Source organism: Meles meles, chromosome 8 (assembly GCF_922984935.1).
Source record: "Meles meles chromosome 8, mMelMel3.1 paternal haplotype, whole genome shotgun sequence".
NCBI classification, from domain to species: domain Eukaryota; kingdom Metazoa; phylum Chordata; class Mammalia; order Carnivora; family Mustelidae; genus Meles; species Meles meles.
Window position 1 is genome coordinate 61832118 of NC_060073.1, and position 13403 is coordinate 61845520.

Consider the following 13403-nt stretch of genomic DNA (forward strand, 5'->3'; position numbering starts at 1 on the left):
ACAGAATCTCAGATTATATTTAAGAGGTGCTATCATTTTAAAAAGACCGGCTGCATGGAGAGAACACTGTACAAGATTGCTATTCTTTATCAAAACACATTACTTCCCTGTTTTTCTGTGGTTGCATATTTTGACCCACCTACTCCTTTTTCTCAGTCTGATTAATCACCTCTCAAGGAAGTCATCCTGACTCTGGGCATGAGGAATCAAATTTCAGTCTGCCTAGAAATCACCTCAGAGCTCATTCTGGTAAAGTAGACTTTTGGGTCCGGCTCCAGAGGTTCTGATGCAGGAGATCTGGAATGAGCGTAAACATTAGAACAAAGAAAGGAAGGAAGAGAGGAGGAGAAAGAAAGAAAGAGAAGGAGGGAGGGAGAAAAAGGAAGGGAGGGAGGGAGGGAGGAAGGAAAGAAAAGAAAGAAAGGAAAGAAATAAAAAAGAGGGAGGAATAGAGGAAGGGAGGGAGGGAGGGAAGAAGGAAAGCAAGTAAGCAAGATTCCCAAAGGATTCTGATGCCGGTGCTTCTTAAGATCAGCCTTGAGGAACCAGCCCCAGCTCAGGTAGGGCTGCTGCCCAGGGCCTTGCATTTCCTCTATAGGACTATTTACTACAGTTATCAAAAGTAACTATTTGCCCACCTCATTTATTAGATTGTGAGTTCTTTGAAGATAGGGATTTAGAATCCTAGTCTTTGAGTCACACTGTCTTAGAATTCTGGAGTCATTTAGTGATAGAACCTAAGTTGGAAGGACTCAGAGTTATCTGGTCACATCCCTTACCTAAACATCCCCTATATTCCATTTTGACATGATATTATCCAGTTTCTCTTGTATACCCTTAGTGACAAGGAGCTCATTGCTTCCAAGGCAGCCAAGGCTCTGATTGTTAGGACGTTTTCGTATTTTAACAAAAACTGCCTCCTAGTTACTTCTACCCTCAGTCCTTGTGTTCACTGGAGACAAAAAATATATGCCTAATTTCTATTCCCCTTTTCTGTCCTTCAGAAACTTAAGGCCTGGGGCACCTGGGTGGCTCAGTGGGTTAAGTCTGTGCCTTCCTTCGGCTCAGGTCATGATCTCAGGGTCCTGGGATCCAGCCCTGCATCATGCTCTCTGCTCAGTGGGGAGTCTTCTTCACCACCCCTCTCTCTGCCTCCCTCTCTGCCTACTTGTGATCTCTCTCTCTCTCTGTGTCAAATAAATAAATACAATCTAAAAAAAAAGGAAAGAAAGAAACTTAAGGCCTGTTCTCCACTTCCCTTTCTCTGGAGTGAGGATGGAGCAGAAACCCTGTTAGGGAAGCCAGCTGGCTAAGGGGTTCTTGGAAAGTGGACTGATATGCCTCATTTTCTTTATCTGTGCCTTGCAGATTTGCTACAAGGCTTAGATGACCTAGTGTGTGTAACGGGCCCAGAGCTGAGCCCAGCATGACATACATATGTGCTTCATAAATGACAGCTCCTATTGTTATTAGATGAGAAAAGAAAGGATGGAACAGGATTCCTGTCCCAAGGAGACCAAAGTCTGAGACAGATCTTCAGGGACCTCTAATACAAAAAAGTTGGAGACAAGGCCCTGACCTTAGGACAGGATGGGCAGGGGAGTGGAATGGGATGACTGAAGGGGTCAGGGGAAGACTCACCTGGAGATACACCTCCTTCAGTCTTTACTTAAGTGCCCTCTTCTTGCTAAGGTCTTTTCTGCCCATTCAATTTACAAATTGTAATCCCTCCCTTCCGCTGCCCTCCTTAACTCCCTTTTCTGCCTTGTTTTTCAGTAATGCCTAACATCATCTGATATAGTTAACTTAAAAAACAAAAACAAAAATCTTTTGTTATTGTTTGTCTTGCTACCTGCCTCAACTGAGGCTCCCAGCTTCTGTCTATCAGCCCCATGTCAGAGTGCTCCCTGTTTCCTTGTTCCTGGGACCACCCCTTCCCTCTCCTCTCCAGGCCTGGGGAGGTAATGATATTGAAATGTTTCCAGTTCCAGGGTACATTGTGATCTATCCCTTGTGGTTTCCCTACACCCTGCCCACCTCTGTGAATAGCGCCTCCTCAAATTACTGGCCTGAGATGGCCATCTGCTTCCTGCAGGCCCCAGGCTGACCCATCTTCCGAGGCCCATTGCTCTTCCCCTGAACACAGCACTTACCAGTCTCTCTGTTGTAATTGTCTACTTTATTTGTTTGTCTGTTTGTTTGTTATTTAATTGTCTACTTCATTTGTTGACTCCATATCTAGAAGATTGGCTCCTAGAGGATGCTAGGGCAATACAAAGTTTGCCCACAGTAGACCTTACTGAGAATGTGTTGAATGATTTAATGAATGAATGGATGGATGGGTGAATGGATGTCGTGAAATTCCCTAGGAATTATGTTATCAGGGAAAACTTCCAAGAAGAGATGAAACCTGGGGGCTGCCTGGGTGGCACAGTGGATGAAAGCATCTGTGTCTTGGGTTCAGCTCAGGTGTGATCTCAGGGTGGTGACATCAAGCCCTTCATGAGCTCTGTCCTCTGTGCTCAGCAGGGAGTCTGCTTGAAAGTCTCTCTCTTCCTTTTCCACTCTCCTTCCCCCTCCCTCCACCCCATGTGCTCTCTCTCTCTCAAATAAATAAATAAATCTTTAAAAAAAAAAACAAAAAACCCAAGAGGCTGGAAGGCTAACCGGATGCTTTTTTAACCTCTAAGCCAGACCTCTCCTCTGAGCATTAGACTCCCATATCTGACTATGTACCTGACATCTCTGAATGATACATGGGGACTGGGACCCTTGACTGCCTACCCTGGCTCCCCTAAGTCTTCATTCTCTCAGTAAATGGAACCATCACCCCTCCAGTTTCCTGTTTGTTTTCTTCAGAGAACTCCACCTGCTCTTCGGTTTACCTGTGTATGGACTTGGGGTCTGCCTTTCCCATCAGAGTGTGAGCACTCCAAGAAAACAGACCAGGTGTGCCTTTTTCACCATACATCACAGGATGTAACTCCATGTCTGCCTAGTAAGTAGGGGGAGAAGGGTTGAGAGGTAGGATGAACACAGATTGTGTCTGTCGATAATGTTAAAAGCCCGAGTCACCAAGGAAAATACAGCATGAGACACAGAGAAAGCTTAATGGTCACATCCTATCTTATTCCATTACTCACCAGCAGCCTGTACTTCTGTGATTTGTCTTCTCTTGGCCTGTCAGTTTGATCCTCAGAACAGTTTGTCTTCTTGTTCTGAGCATCACCTTTCTCCTGTCCCTACAAGCAGCACAGAGCAGTGAAAAGACACCTGGAATAGGGGATAGCAAGGGTGGGATGGTGTGGTGTCAGGAGACTAAAGATCTCCATGGCATCTTCTCCCCACTTCCCCCGCAACATTCTATGTCCTGGGAAGCAAATGGTCCAGAACACTGCCTCTGAGGTCCAACAGAGGAATGAGAGCCTACCTTCTCTGAATCTTAGTTTCCTTATCTGTAGAATGGAGATTAAAAATAGCTACATCTGTAAGATATTATTTATAAAAGGCTTCACCTGGTACCTGGCACATAGCAAGTGTTTCGTAAAGAATAACTATTAATGAGGGCATGTGTGTTCATAGTGTTGTAAATATGGACTTTTGAATCTTATGATCTTCAACAACAGGGTTATGGGAAGGCAGAAGAAAGTAGGATAAACGAGGACTAAGATTTACAGAGGAAGTAAGTCTCAATCAGGAATCTTAGTTGCAATAGGCAGAAAACCCAACTCAAACTGACTTAAGTAGAAAAAGGAATTCATTGGCTCATGGAATTACAAAATTCAGAGGGTGGCATCAGGCATGGTTGGATCCAGGAGCCTAGATGATGTCTTCAGGACGCTCTCTCTTTTCATCTTTGGGCTTGTTGCTCCATTCAGAGTCAGGGTCCCACTTTGTGGTAACAAGATGGTTGCCTGCAGTTTCATGTATACACTCTATCCTGTCTGTAAAACCGTTAGGAAGAGCTTCTTTCCCCCACAGCCCTCCTGGCAGAAGTCTGGGTCTGACTCTTATTGTCCTGAAAGAGGCCCAGTGCCCATCCCTGCACCCATCACAGAAGCCAGGGAAAGAACCTGACAGGGGCATCATCTTTATTCAAACCGCAAAAACTTGGGTGGGAGAGATGGGGGAAGGTGATCAAAAAGTACAAACTTCCGGTTATAAAATAAACAAGTCGTGGGGACGTAATAGACAGCATGGTGACTATACAATTAGTAACAGTGTGCTGCATATTTGAAAGTTGCTGAGAGTAGATACTAAAAGTTCTCATCACAAGAAAAAATTATAACTATGGAAGGTGTTAACTAGACTTACTGTGGTGATCATGTTGCAATGTATGTAAATATTGAATCATTAAGTTGTATGCCTGAAACTAACATGATGTTATATGCCAATTATACCTTAATGAAAAATAATGCATAAACTTAAAGTTGATGGGGGTGTGATTCCCTAAGGAAAATATGGATGTTTTTAGTGGAAGTGGGGTATAAATAGTTGTACAAGTTGAAACAAGTGGGCCTTGGAGAACATCCCTGATTTGGGCAGAAAGAGAGGAGGGAGGAAGGCACCCAGAGATTCCTAGCCAAGAGAAAGTGAGAAGAGGGGATTAAGTGTGCTGTGAGCATGTCTCCCATATCTGGGGCAGTGGGAGTAGAGGTGCCCTATGGATCCCAGAGAGAAGATGCACACTTGCTGAACAAGTGTGCTTGGGGATGGGGAGTCACAGGACCTAGATCTCTACTCATGGGTAGTGTAACAGGCTGCGTGGGGCTGGGATGGGCTGGGAGAGCTGTGCTATCAGAGAAGTCTTCTAGATGGGCTCTGACATCCCTTGCGTCCCGCAAATCTGAAATCCTATAGTCCCACCCCTGATCCTGATCCCCACCCTTTCTCTTGTCTTCTGAGATCCCTCACCCCTTCTTTTCTTTCCTTTCTCTTCTCTGAGGGGAATGCTGCATCCTCCCCCCCTGATATGTTTACAGGGTGTCTGCAGACATTCTGGATTCTAATTCTGGTTCCTGCAGGGACCCCTTAGTGGGAGCTAAGGGGAACCACTTGGGGCTGTTTCCTCCTGGACACAGAAAGGGGTGAGGTTGTCTGATCTCTGGGGCCTCTGCCAGCTCTGATCTTCCAGTGCGCTGTCAAAAACTCAGCCTGGCCTTCTAATTCAGCGTCACCTTGAGCCTTTTCTGCCCCTCCTCTCTTTTATGATTTCTCACCTCTACTTTTATGTTTCCATAGTACTCTGTGCAAACTTCTCTCACGGTACTTGTAATAGTTTATTATGAATTTTATTTATAATATGTCTCCTCCACAAAGCTGTGAGCTCCTTGAAGACAGGGAGGAAGTCCCTGTGTGCTCCTCTGTGTCCTCAGGGCCCAGCGCGAGCCGACACACCTCACACTGGCCATCCCAAACCAGTCCTGTTATCTTCAATTACCAGTAACACAGATTAAAGCCACGGTAGCCAGTTAGAGCCTATGGAGATGAGGGCAGAGGTGTGGAGTCTGGAAGCCATGTTATGTGAAGAACAGAAGAATCAGGAAAGTTAAACTTGAAGAAGAGACCACTTCTGGAATAGAATTCATTTGCTGGCCCAACAGGCCATTTCTGGGTACCTCTTTTGTGTGAAGCCCTAGGCTGGGCCTGAAGAGGCCACAGAGGCTGCCGCTACAGTCCCTGCCTGGAGAGCTCACAGTCTGGACAGGGACAGATGTGGAACAAAGTAACTGTAACACAGTGTGGCCATTGCTATTAGAGGGGGATATAGGTAGGACATGGCCAGGAAAGGACTCTCAGAGAAGGCATCGCAGGAGGGTGGGGTTTTGACGTGTTGGAGGCAGGTTTCAGTTTAGGAGGAAGAGTAACTGTCTGACAATCAGAATTCTGTAGGAATGGAAGGCTGCCTGAGCATGGCCACAGTGAGCACAACACAGACTGGATACTGATGTCTGTCAACAAAAGAACCAATGTGGAGGCGATAGGGAACTCTTCGTAACAACATAGATATGAAATTTGCTTCCTTTTACATGCTGCGTACTAGGTTACACACACAAACAAACAGTGCCAGGCTTAGAAAAACCCACAATTTATGTATTACAAAATGTAACACTTTAGCCTTATATCAGTGTCTCTTGAATTTGAATAATATATGGATTTCTCAAAAATTATTGTACTCAAAGCTGGCAATCTAAATATGTTCAAATTTAACTTGGTATAAACTCTAATGCAACTATAAGAGCAAATATTTTATATAGATGGTTTATTCAATACAAACTTTTATTGAATATGAACAAAACAATTAAAATACCAATAACACTGATGCTACTGGTCGTGTTGTTATATCAACATACTCCAGCTAGTAAGTGAAGAAGCATGTCAGAATCAGAGTATCAAATTTTATAAACCCCTAACCAAATAATGAATCTGGGGAATAATCATCATGAAAAAGAAAAAAAAACACACACAAAGATACTGCATGCCTTAAGAACACACCAGCACATTGGGATGCCTGGGTGGCTCAGTGTGTTAAGCCGCTGCCTTCGGCTCGGGTCGTGATCCCTGGGTCCTGGGATCGAGTCCCACATCGGGCTCCTTGCTCAGCGGGGAGCCTGCCTCTCTCTCTGCCTCTCTGCCTGCTTGTGTGCTTTCTCTCTCTCTTTCTGACAAATAAATAAATAAATGAAATCTTTAAAAAAAAAAGAACACACCAGCACTTATGAAGCTGACTTGCCAAAGCATATCACATGTCAGGCTTTATCTTTCAAGCTTCAGGAAACACAGGGGAAAAAGCTTAAAAAAAAAAAAAAAAGGTTGTGGGAGGAATCTATAGGTGAAGAGACTAAGGAGACATTTATGAGACATGTGGACCAAATCCAGTATTTGAATCCTGATTTGAACAAACCAACTGTGGGGGGAAAAAAAAAAAGGAAGTTCAGCAAACAGTTGGAAAAATCTCAATACTAACTGAATATTTGTTGATATTAAGGTATTTTTTTTGAGCTCTTATCTTTGGGGAATACATACTGAGGTATTTATGGATGAAATAATATGGTTTCTGTGATTTGCTTCACAATAATCCAGGGAGTAAGCCAGAAGTACTTCCCAGTTTAAACAAATTAAGATTGACCATGAGTTGATGATTGCTTTAGCTGCCTGATGGATAAGTGGGGTTCATTGTTCTATGTTAAAAATATTTTATATTAAAAAATGAAAAAAAAATCTAAGATGCTGGAGCATTAAAAATTCAGGCATCTCCCTTGTACATTATTGATGGGAATATAAATTGGTATAACTTTTATGGAAGACAATATGACAGTATCTATTAAAATAAAAATGCACATGGAGCGCCTGGGTGGCTCAGTGGATTATGTCTCTGCCTTGGCTTAGGTTATGATCTCAGGGTCCTGAGATGGAGCCCCACATCGGGCTCTCTGCTCGACTGGGGGCCTGCTTCCCCCTCTCTCTGCCTGCCTCTCTGCCTACTTGTGATCTCTTTCTCTCTGTCAAATAAATAAATAAAATCTTTAAAAAAAATAAAATTAAAATGCACATATCCTTTGACTCAGAAAATCATTTCTAAAGATGCAACCTTTGTATTCACCATGTGTGATGTTACACACACACACACACACACACACACACACAAACACACACACACACACACACACACAGAATTTTCATTACAGCCTTGCTTGTAAAAGCAAAAGGTTAGTAATAACCTAAATGTCCTCAATAGGGAACTAGCTAAATAAATCATAAGAAATCCACTGAATGGAATACTTTGTAGTCATTTTTTAAAAAGATTTAATTCATTTATTTGACAGAGAGACGTGAGAACAGGAACACGAGCAGGGGGAGTGGGAGAAGGAGAAGCAGTCTTCCCACTGGGGAGGGAGCAGGATGTGGGACACGATCCCAGGACCCTGGGATCAAAACCTGAGCCGAAAGCAGACCCTTAATGACTGAGCCACCCAGGCACCCCTCTCTGCAGTCATTTTTATTTTTATTTTTATTTTTAAAGATTTTATTTATTTAATTGACAGAGAGAGAGATCATAAGTAGGCAGAGAGGCAGGCAGAGAGAGAGGAGGAAGCAGGCTCCCTGCGGAGCAGAGAGCCCGATTCGGGGCTCGATCCCTCTGCAGTCATTTTTAAAAGGGAGGATTCTCGGGGCGCCTGGGTGGCTCAGTGGGTTAAAGCCTCTGCCTTCGGCTCGGGTCATGATCCCAGGACCCTGGGATCGAGCCCCACATCGGGCTCTCTGCTCAGCGGGAAGCCTCCTTCCTCCTCTCTCTCTCTGTCTGCCTCTCTGCCTACTTGTGATCTCTGTCTGTCAAATAAATAAATAAATAAAATAAAAAAAATTAAAAAGGGAGGATTCTCTTTATATACTAATCTGAAACAACCTCCAAAGGGCAATGCTGTAGGTACAGTATGTTAATATATTAAAAAAATGTATATAATCATGCATGCTTATATATGCATAAAATATCTCTGAAGTGTATAAAAAACAATTTATCATCACTTGGGCCTCCAGGAAAAAGAAACTGAGTTTACAGGGGAAAAGAATAGGAGCAAGAATTACATTTCAATGCCACCATTTTGTACCTTTTTAATTTGCATTACCTATATTTAGAAAAACCTTGAATTCTAAGTTTTAAAAGAAATAAAAACAAAATTAAGACATTCAAAAATATGGGGCACCTGGGTGGCTCAGTGAGTTAAGCCGCTGCCTTCGGCTTGGGTCATGATCTCGGGGACCAGGGATCGAGTCCCCCATCGGCCTCCCTGCTCAGCAGGGAGCCTGCTTCCCCCTCTCTCTCTCTGCCTGCCTCTCTGCCTACTTGTGATCTCTGTCTGTCAAATAAATAAATAAAATCTTAAAAAAAAAAAGACAATCAAAAATATAATTGTAAAGATTATGTAGCAATGTGGGAAAATGTATGTAATATTAGGTTTAGTTTAAAAGAATATGCATAATTTTATCCACATAATAATGACAAGTACTTAAAATATGTCTGTTCGTGGGGCGCCTGGGTGGCTCAGTGGTTTAAGCCGCTGCCTTCGGCTCAGGTCATGATCTCAGGGTCCTGGGATCGAGTCCCACATCGGGCTCTCTGCTCGGCAGGGAGCCTGCTTCCCTCTCACTCTCTCTGCCTGCCTCTCTGCCTACTTGTGATCTCTCTCTGTCAAATAAATAAATAAAATCTTTAAAAAAAAATATGTCTGTTCGTGATCAAGCACCAAAGATACACAAATGTAGGGGATTTGTTTTCAGGTGGGAGTAAAATGTTTTATTTTTAAATTTTATAGATACTACAATATGATTATATGTATGGTAAATTGTGATTTGGTAAAAAGAAGAATCAGATTTAGACTGGAAATATCTGATTTCCACAGGGCTTTCAGAGAGAGGATTTTTGCAAGAAGTTACATCTGTTCACGCTACTGGAGCGGGTGCTCTGTGGCTTCCTGCCAGCTTCACTGGAGAAATGAGATGCAGAACCAGCCACTGTGGCAGGTTTCCCAGTCTCTGGAGGAATTCAAGACCAGCCTATATAGTTACTTTATTAGCGTTGCTAGAGAGGGTAGTCGAACACTAGATGGGGAGCAACACTGTGCATAGCCTTCCAACCATGAGAATCTAACTCACTTTTCCTGGAATAATTATTTCCCTTTTTGGCAATAATACTGCAAAGTAATTATCAACTACTATCCACCCCCCACATTCCGACAATAGAAATAGAAATAGAAATAGAAAACAAAAGAAAAGGGATATGGGTAAATAATGCATGGATAAACCACCAATCAACTAAAATTGACCAAGTGTTCATGACTTATAAATCATACTGTCCTGAGCTCTAAGTCAGTGTGCACAGCAGGAAAAGAACATGAGAATGGGCTTATATCTGGCACCCAATCCTGGCTTTGTAATTAACTCACTGTGTTCCTTGAATAAGTTTCTTCCCAAGTCTTAGTTTCATCTCTGTACAATGAGGAGGCAGGTATATACCTCCAAAGTCCATTCCAGCTTGAATAACTGATAAAAACTGTGTGCAGAGTTAAGCATCAAACCTCAGAAGTGGGAAGACTCACCTTTCTTCTAGAAGCCAGTGGGGCCACAGGACCCTGGAAGCTCAGGACTTCAGATACATTACCTAAAGCTTCACTTTGCAATGTGGTAGCCACTGGCTACATGTGGCTACTGAACTTCTGAAGTGTGAAAATTCCAAAATGAGATGAGCTACAAGTGGAAAATACACACTGAATATCTAGATATGGCATGGAGAAAAGGAACGTAAACATTTTTATATTAGGTTAATTATGGCGGTATTAATGTCAACCTGTTTATTTTTCCTTTTTTGATGTGGCTACTGTAAAAGCAAAATTACAGTGTGGCTCACATTGTATTCCTATTGGATAGTGCTTATATAGGTGAAACTGAAGCCCAGAGAGGTAAATGACTTGCCCAAAGAGCTGGGACTGCAGCCTGGGTCACCTGACTTTCATTCAAGGATCTTTCCACCGTAACTGCCTATGTTGGCCAGTTTCAAAGATGGTCCCTGATGATCTTCACTTTCCCTCACCCTGTGTAGTCCCTTTCACAATGAGTCGGGTTCATCTATTGGGAAATGGTAGAAATGACTGTGTAACTTCCAAGGCTCTGTTAAAAGACCTTGTGGCTTCCACCTTATCTTTTCTGGCATCAGTTGCTCTGAGGGAACAAGTAGCTCTATGGAGTGGCCCCCATGGTGAGGAACACAGGCCCCGTCATCAACCAGTACCAACAAGGCAGAGCGAACCATCTTAGAAACGGATCCTCTATTGCCAGTCAAACCTTCAGATGACAGTTGATCCTGCAGACATCTTAACTACACCTCATGAGAGATCTCAACCCTAAGCTTTTCCCAAATTTCTGACCCACAAAATATATGAGATAATGTTTATTATTTTAAGTCATTAAGTTTTGGGATGATTTGTTACATAGCAATGGGTAGTTAATACACAGCCTTATAAATTTAGAGATCTCATTTAAGGAAAACTTATTTCTACCTTTGGCATTTGTACAGTGTGAGAAATTATTCTTGTCTTTTCCTGGCCTCTGGTCTCACTCAGGTTACTTAACTAAAAATAGCTATCAGGCTTGGCAATCCAATGCAGGAAGTCAAGATCCCATTTTATTCTTTAAAGATTCCTTTCCCTTTTCCTCTTATTGCAGAAAGCTCCCCACCATATCACTTTCACCTGGGCTATCTAGAGATATGATTCCTCCCAAAATCAAAGGAAGTAGAGCTCAGAATAACCAAATTAAATACAGTATTTAGGAAGTGGTAAATACTTGAAAACTGGTTCTCTATATCTGAGTTTCTCTAAGCTGAGAAAATGGGGGGTCAATAGTAGTGCTAATGTCTTCCATTTATACATCATGTGTTGCTCTTCATAATGTTTCGCATCTACCATATCTGAGGTAGGTGAGAAGATATAAATAAGCCAGCAGACACAGGAAAACAATGGTTAAGAGCTCATACTTCGCTCATAGTCTCATGGTGAATGAATGACAGGGCCAACTCTAGAATCTGGGTTTCAGTGACTCCCAAGTCAGTCTGGGTACTTTTCAAGCAGGACCTCCCAGCTGTGATAACATGAACACTCATCAGCTGGAGCTGTTTTCTGAGATCAACGTGCACTTGTAGGTCTCTTTAAAGGCGTCAAGGAAAGGTGGTATTACTTCATCCACAGTGACATGCCTTTGGAGTTCCTCACTCAGAGAGGTGACACCTGTCCCAACCAGCCCGCAGGGGACAATGTGATCAAACCACACAAGGTCTGTAGAACAGTTCAGAGCCAGGCCGTGGGACGTGATGTGCCTTCCACAGCGGACTCCTGCAAGACAAGAAAAAGGGTCTCAGAGTAGATACTCTTCCCAGGCTTCAGGATCCCCCTCAGTCTGATGAAGGAATTGGACTCCATCACTGGTTTTCCAGCTTTGTTTCTGAACCACCCAAGAGCTTGGGCATAGATCGGGGGTGGGGGTTGGGGGGGTGCTGGGGAGGGGTGTGTGGCTCCACAGCTCCTGCACTTATGGAGATTCCAGAAAATATCTTTTAACAGAGATTCTGCTGCTTTAAAAAAAAAAAAAAGTTTGAAGATTACTAAACTCCATTATTATCCGGGCATTGTGACTCACTGGAAGTAACCTGGCAATTCACTTCTCGAAAAGATGAATGTTGGATGAGATGACCACTGAGGGTCCTGCTGAAGGCTGCGAATATGAGATCAGTGAGAAGGCTTAAAACATAAAACGCAGCTGGTAGTTCTGATTCAAAACCCGCGCCAGATACACTTCCGCCCAGCCCAAGTTTGCTCTCCTCTCCATTGGTCCAGTCCCACCAAGCCCCGCCCCCGACCCACCGCACTAACCTATTGCGCAGATCTTGCGCTCCCCGAGCCAGACGCCGGTGTAGGGCGGAGGCCGGGCGCTGGCGCCCAACAAGTTCTGAAACTCGCACAGGCGCACGGCGCACGCCTCAAGCGCCGCTACGTGGGTGCGCAGGCGCAGGCCCAGGCGTCTCAGGTCCAGGACTGGGTGGCAGAGCAGCTGGCCTGGGCCGTGGAAGGTGGCCAGGCCGCCGCGACCTGTGGTGCGTACCTCGGCGCCCAAAGCCCGCAGCCGCGCCGTCTCCTCCGGTGTCAGGCCGCCGCGCAGCCCGGACGTGTACACGGGCCCCGCGGGCTCGCAGAGCAGGAGTGCGCCCGCCTCAGTCCCTGACACGGCCTCAGTGCCTGGCTCGGCTTGCAGCCGCCGCAACCAGCGGTCCTGCAGGGCCAGCAGCTCGTTGTAGGGTAGCCGGCCCAGCAGCACCAGGCGTACCGCGGGCTGCCGCATAGCTTCAGCGGGGGAGTCTGCGAGGTTCCGCCCCCTGCCTGGGCTGGAAGCGTGACAGAAGGGGCGGGGACTCAGAGGCACGTCCTGAGTGGCAGCTCCTAAGCGCTGGTAGCGGGCTGTAGAGAGATTGTGGGCCCAAGACCCAGTATCAGTTGTGTCTCTTCCACTCATTCAACAACCAATGGGCGCTTGATACAGTGGTGCACAATGTATGGCAGGAAAAATCTGTGCTGGGAAGCTTACAGTCTAGTTGCAGACAATAAGCAAGTGTTAAAGCATTAAATAAGGTTATCTCACATACTGAAAACTGTTAGAAAAAAAGAATATAAAATAGGGTAATGTGTGTCCTGGGTGGAATTACCCGAGAAGAGAGCGAAAGGGAGGTGAACATGCAGAAAGTTTATGATTGGGGGGGGCGCCTGGGTGGCTCAGTGGTTTAAGCCTCTGCCTTCGGCTCAGGTCATGATCTCAGAGTCCTGGGATCGAGCCCTGCATCGGGCTTTCTGCTCAGTGGG

At 44.6% G+C, this 13403-nt stretch overlaps 2 protein-coding genes across 2 annotated transcripts in view; one reads left to right on the forward strand and one right to left on the reverse strand.

The window, feature by feature from the left end:
- The window catches only part of LOC123948781, a 62673-nt gene extending 53069 nt beyond the window's left edge, over positions 1–9604 (forward strand). The window contains exon 5 of the mRNA XM_046015932.1: positions 9402–9604. Within this exon, the coding sequence (XP_045871888.1) occupies positions 9402–9604 (203 nt within the window). The remainder of the gene's footprint in view (positions 1–9401) is intronic.
- On the reverse strand, positions 9524–12903 carry LIPT2 (lipoyl(octanoyl) transferase 2). Its single transcript, XM_046014800.1, has 2 exons — positions 12423–12903; positions 9524–11885 (listed from the first exon to the last, which is right to left on the reverse strand). The coding sequence occupies exons 1-2, from the start codon at positions 12886–12888 to the stop codon at positions 11656–11658; spliced, it is 696 nt and encodes a 231-aa protein (XP_045870756.1). The 5' UTR covers positions 12889–12903; the 3' UTR covers positions 9524–11655.
- Between the last annotated feature and the right edge of the window lie 500 nt (positions 12904–13403).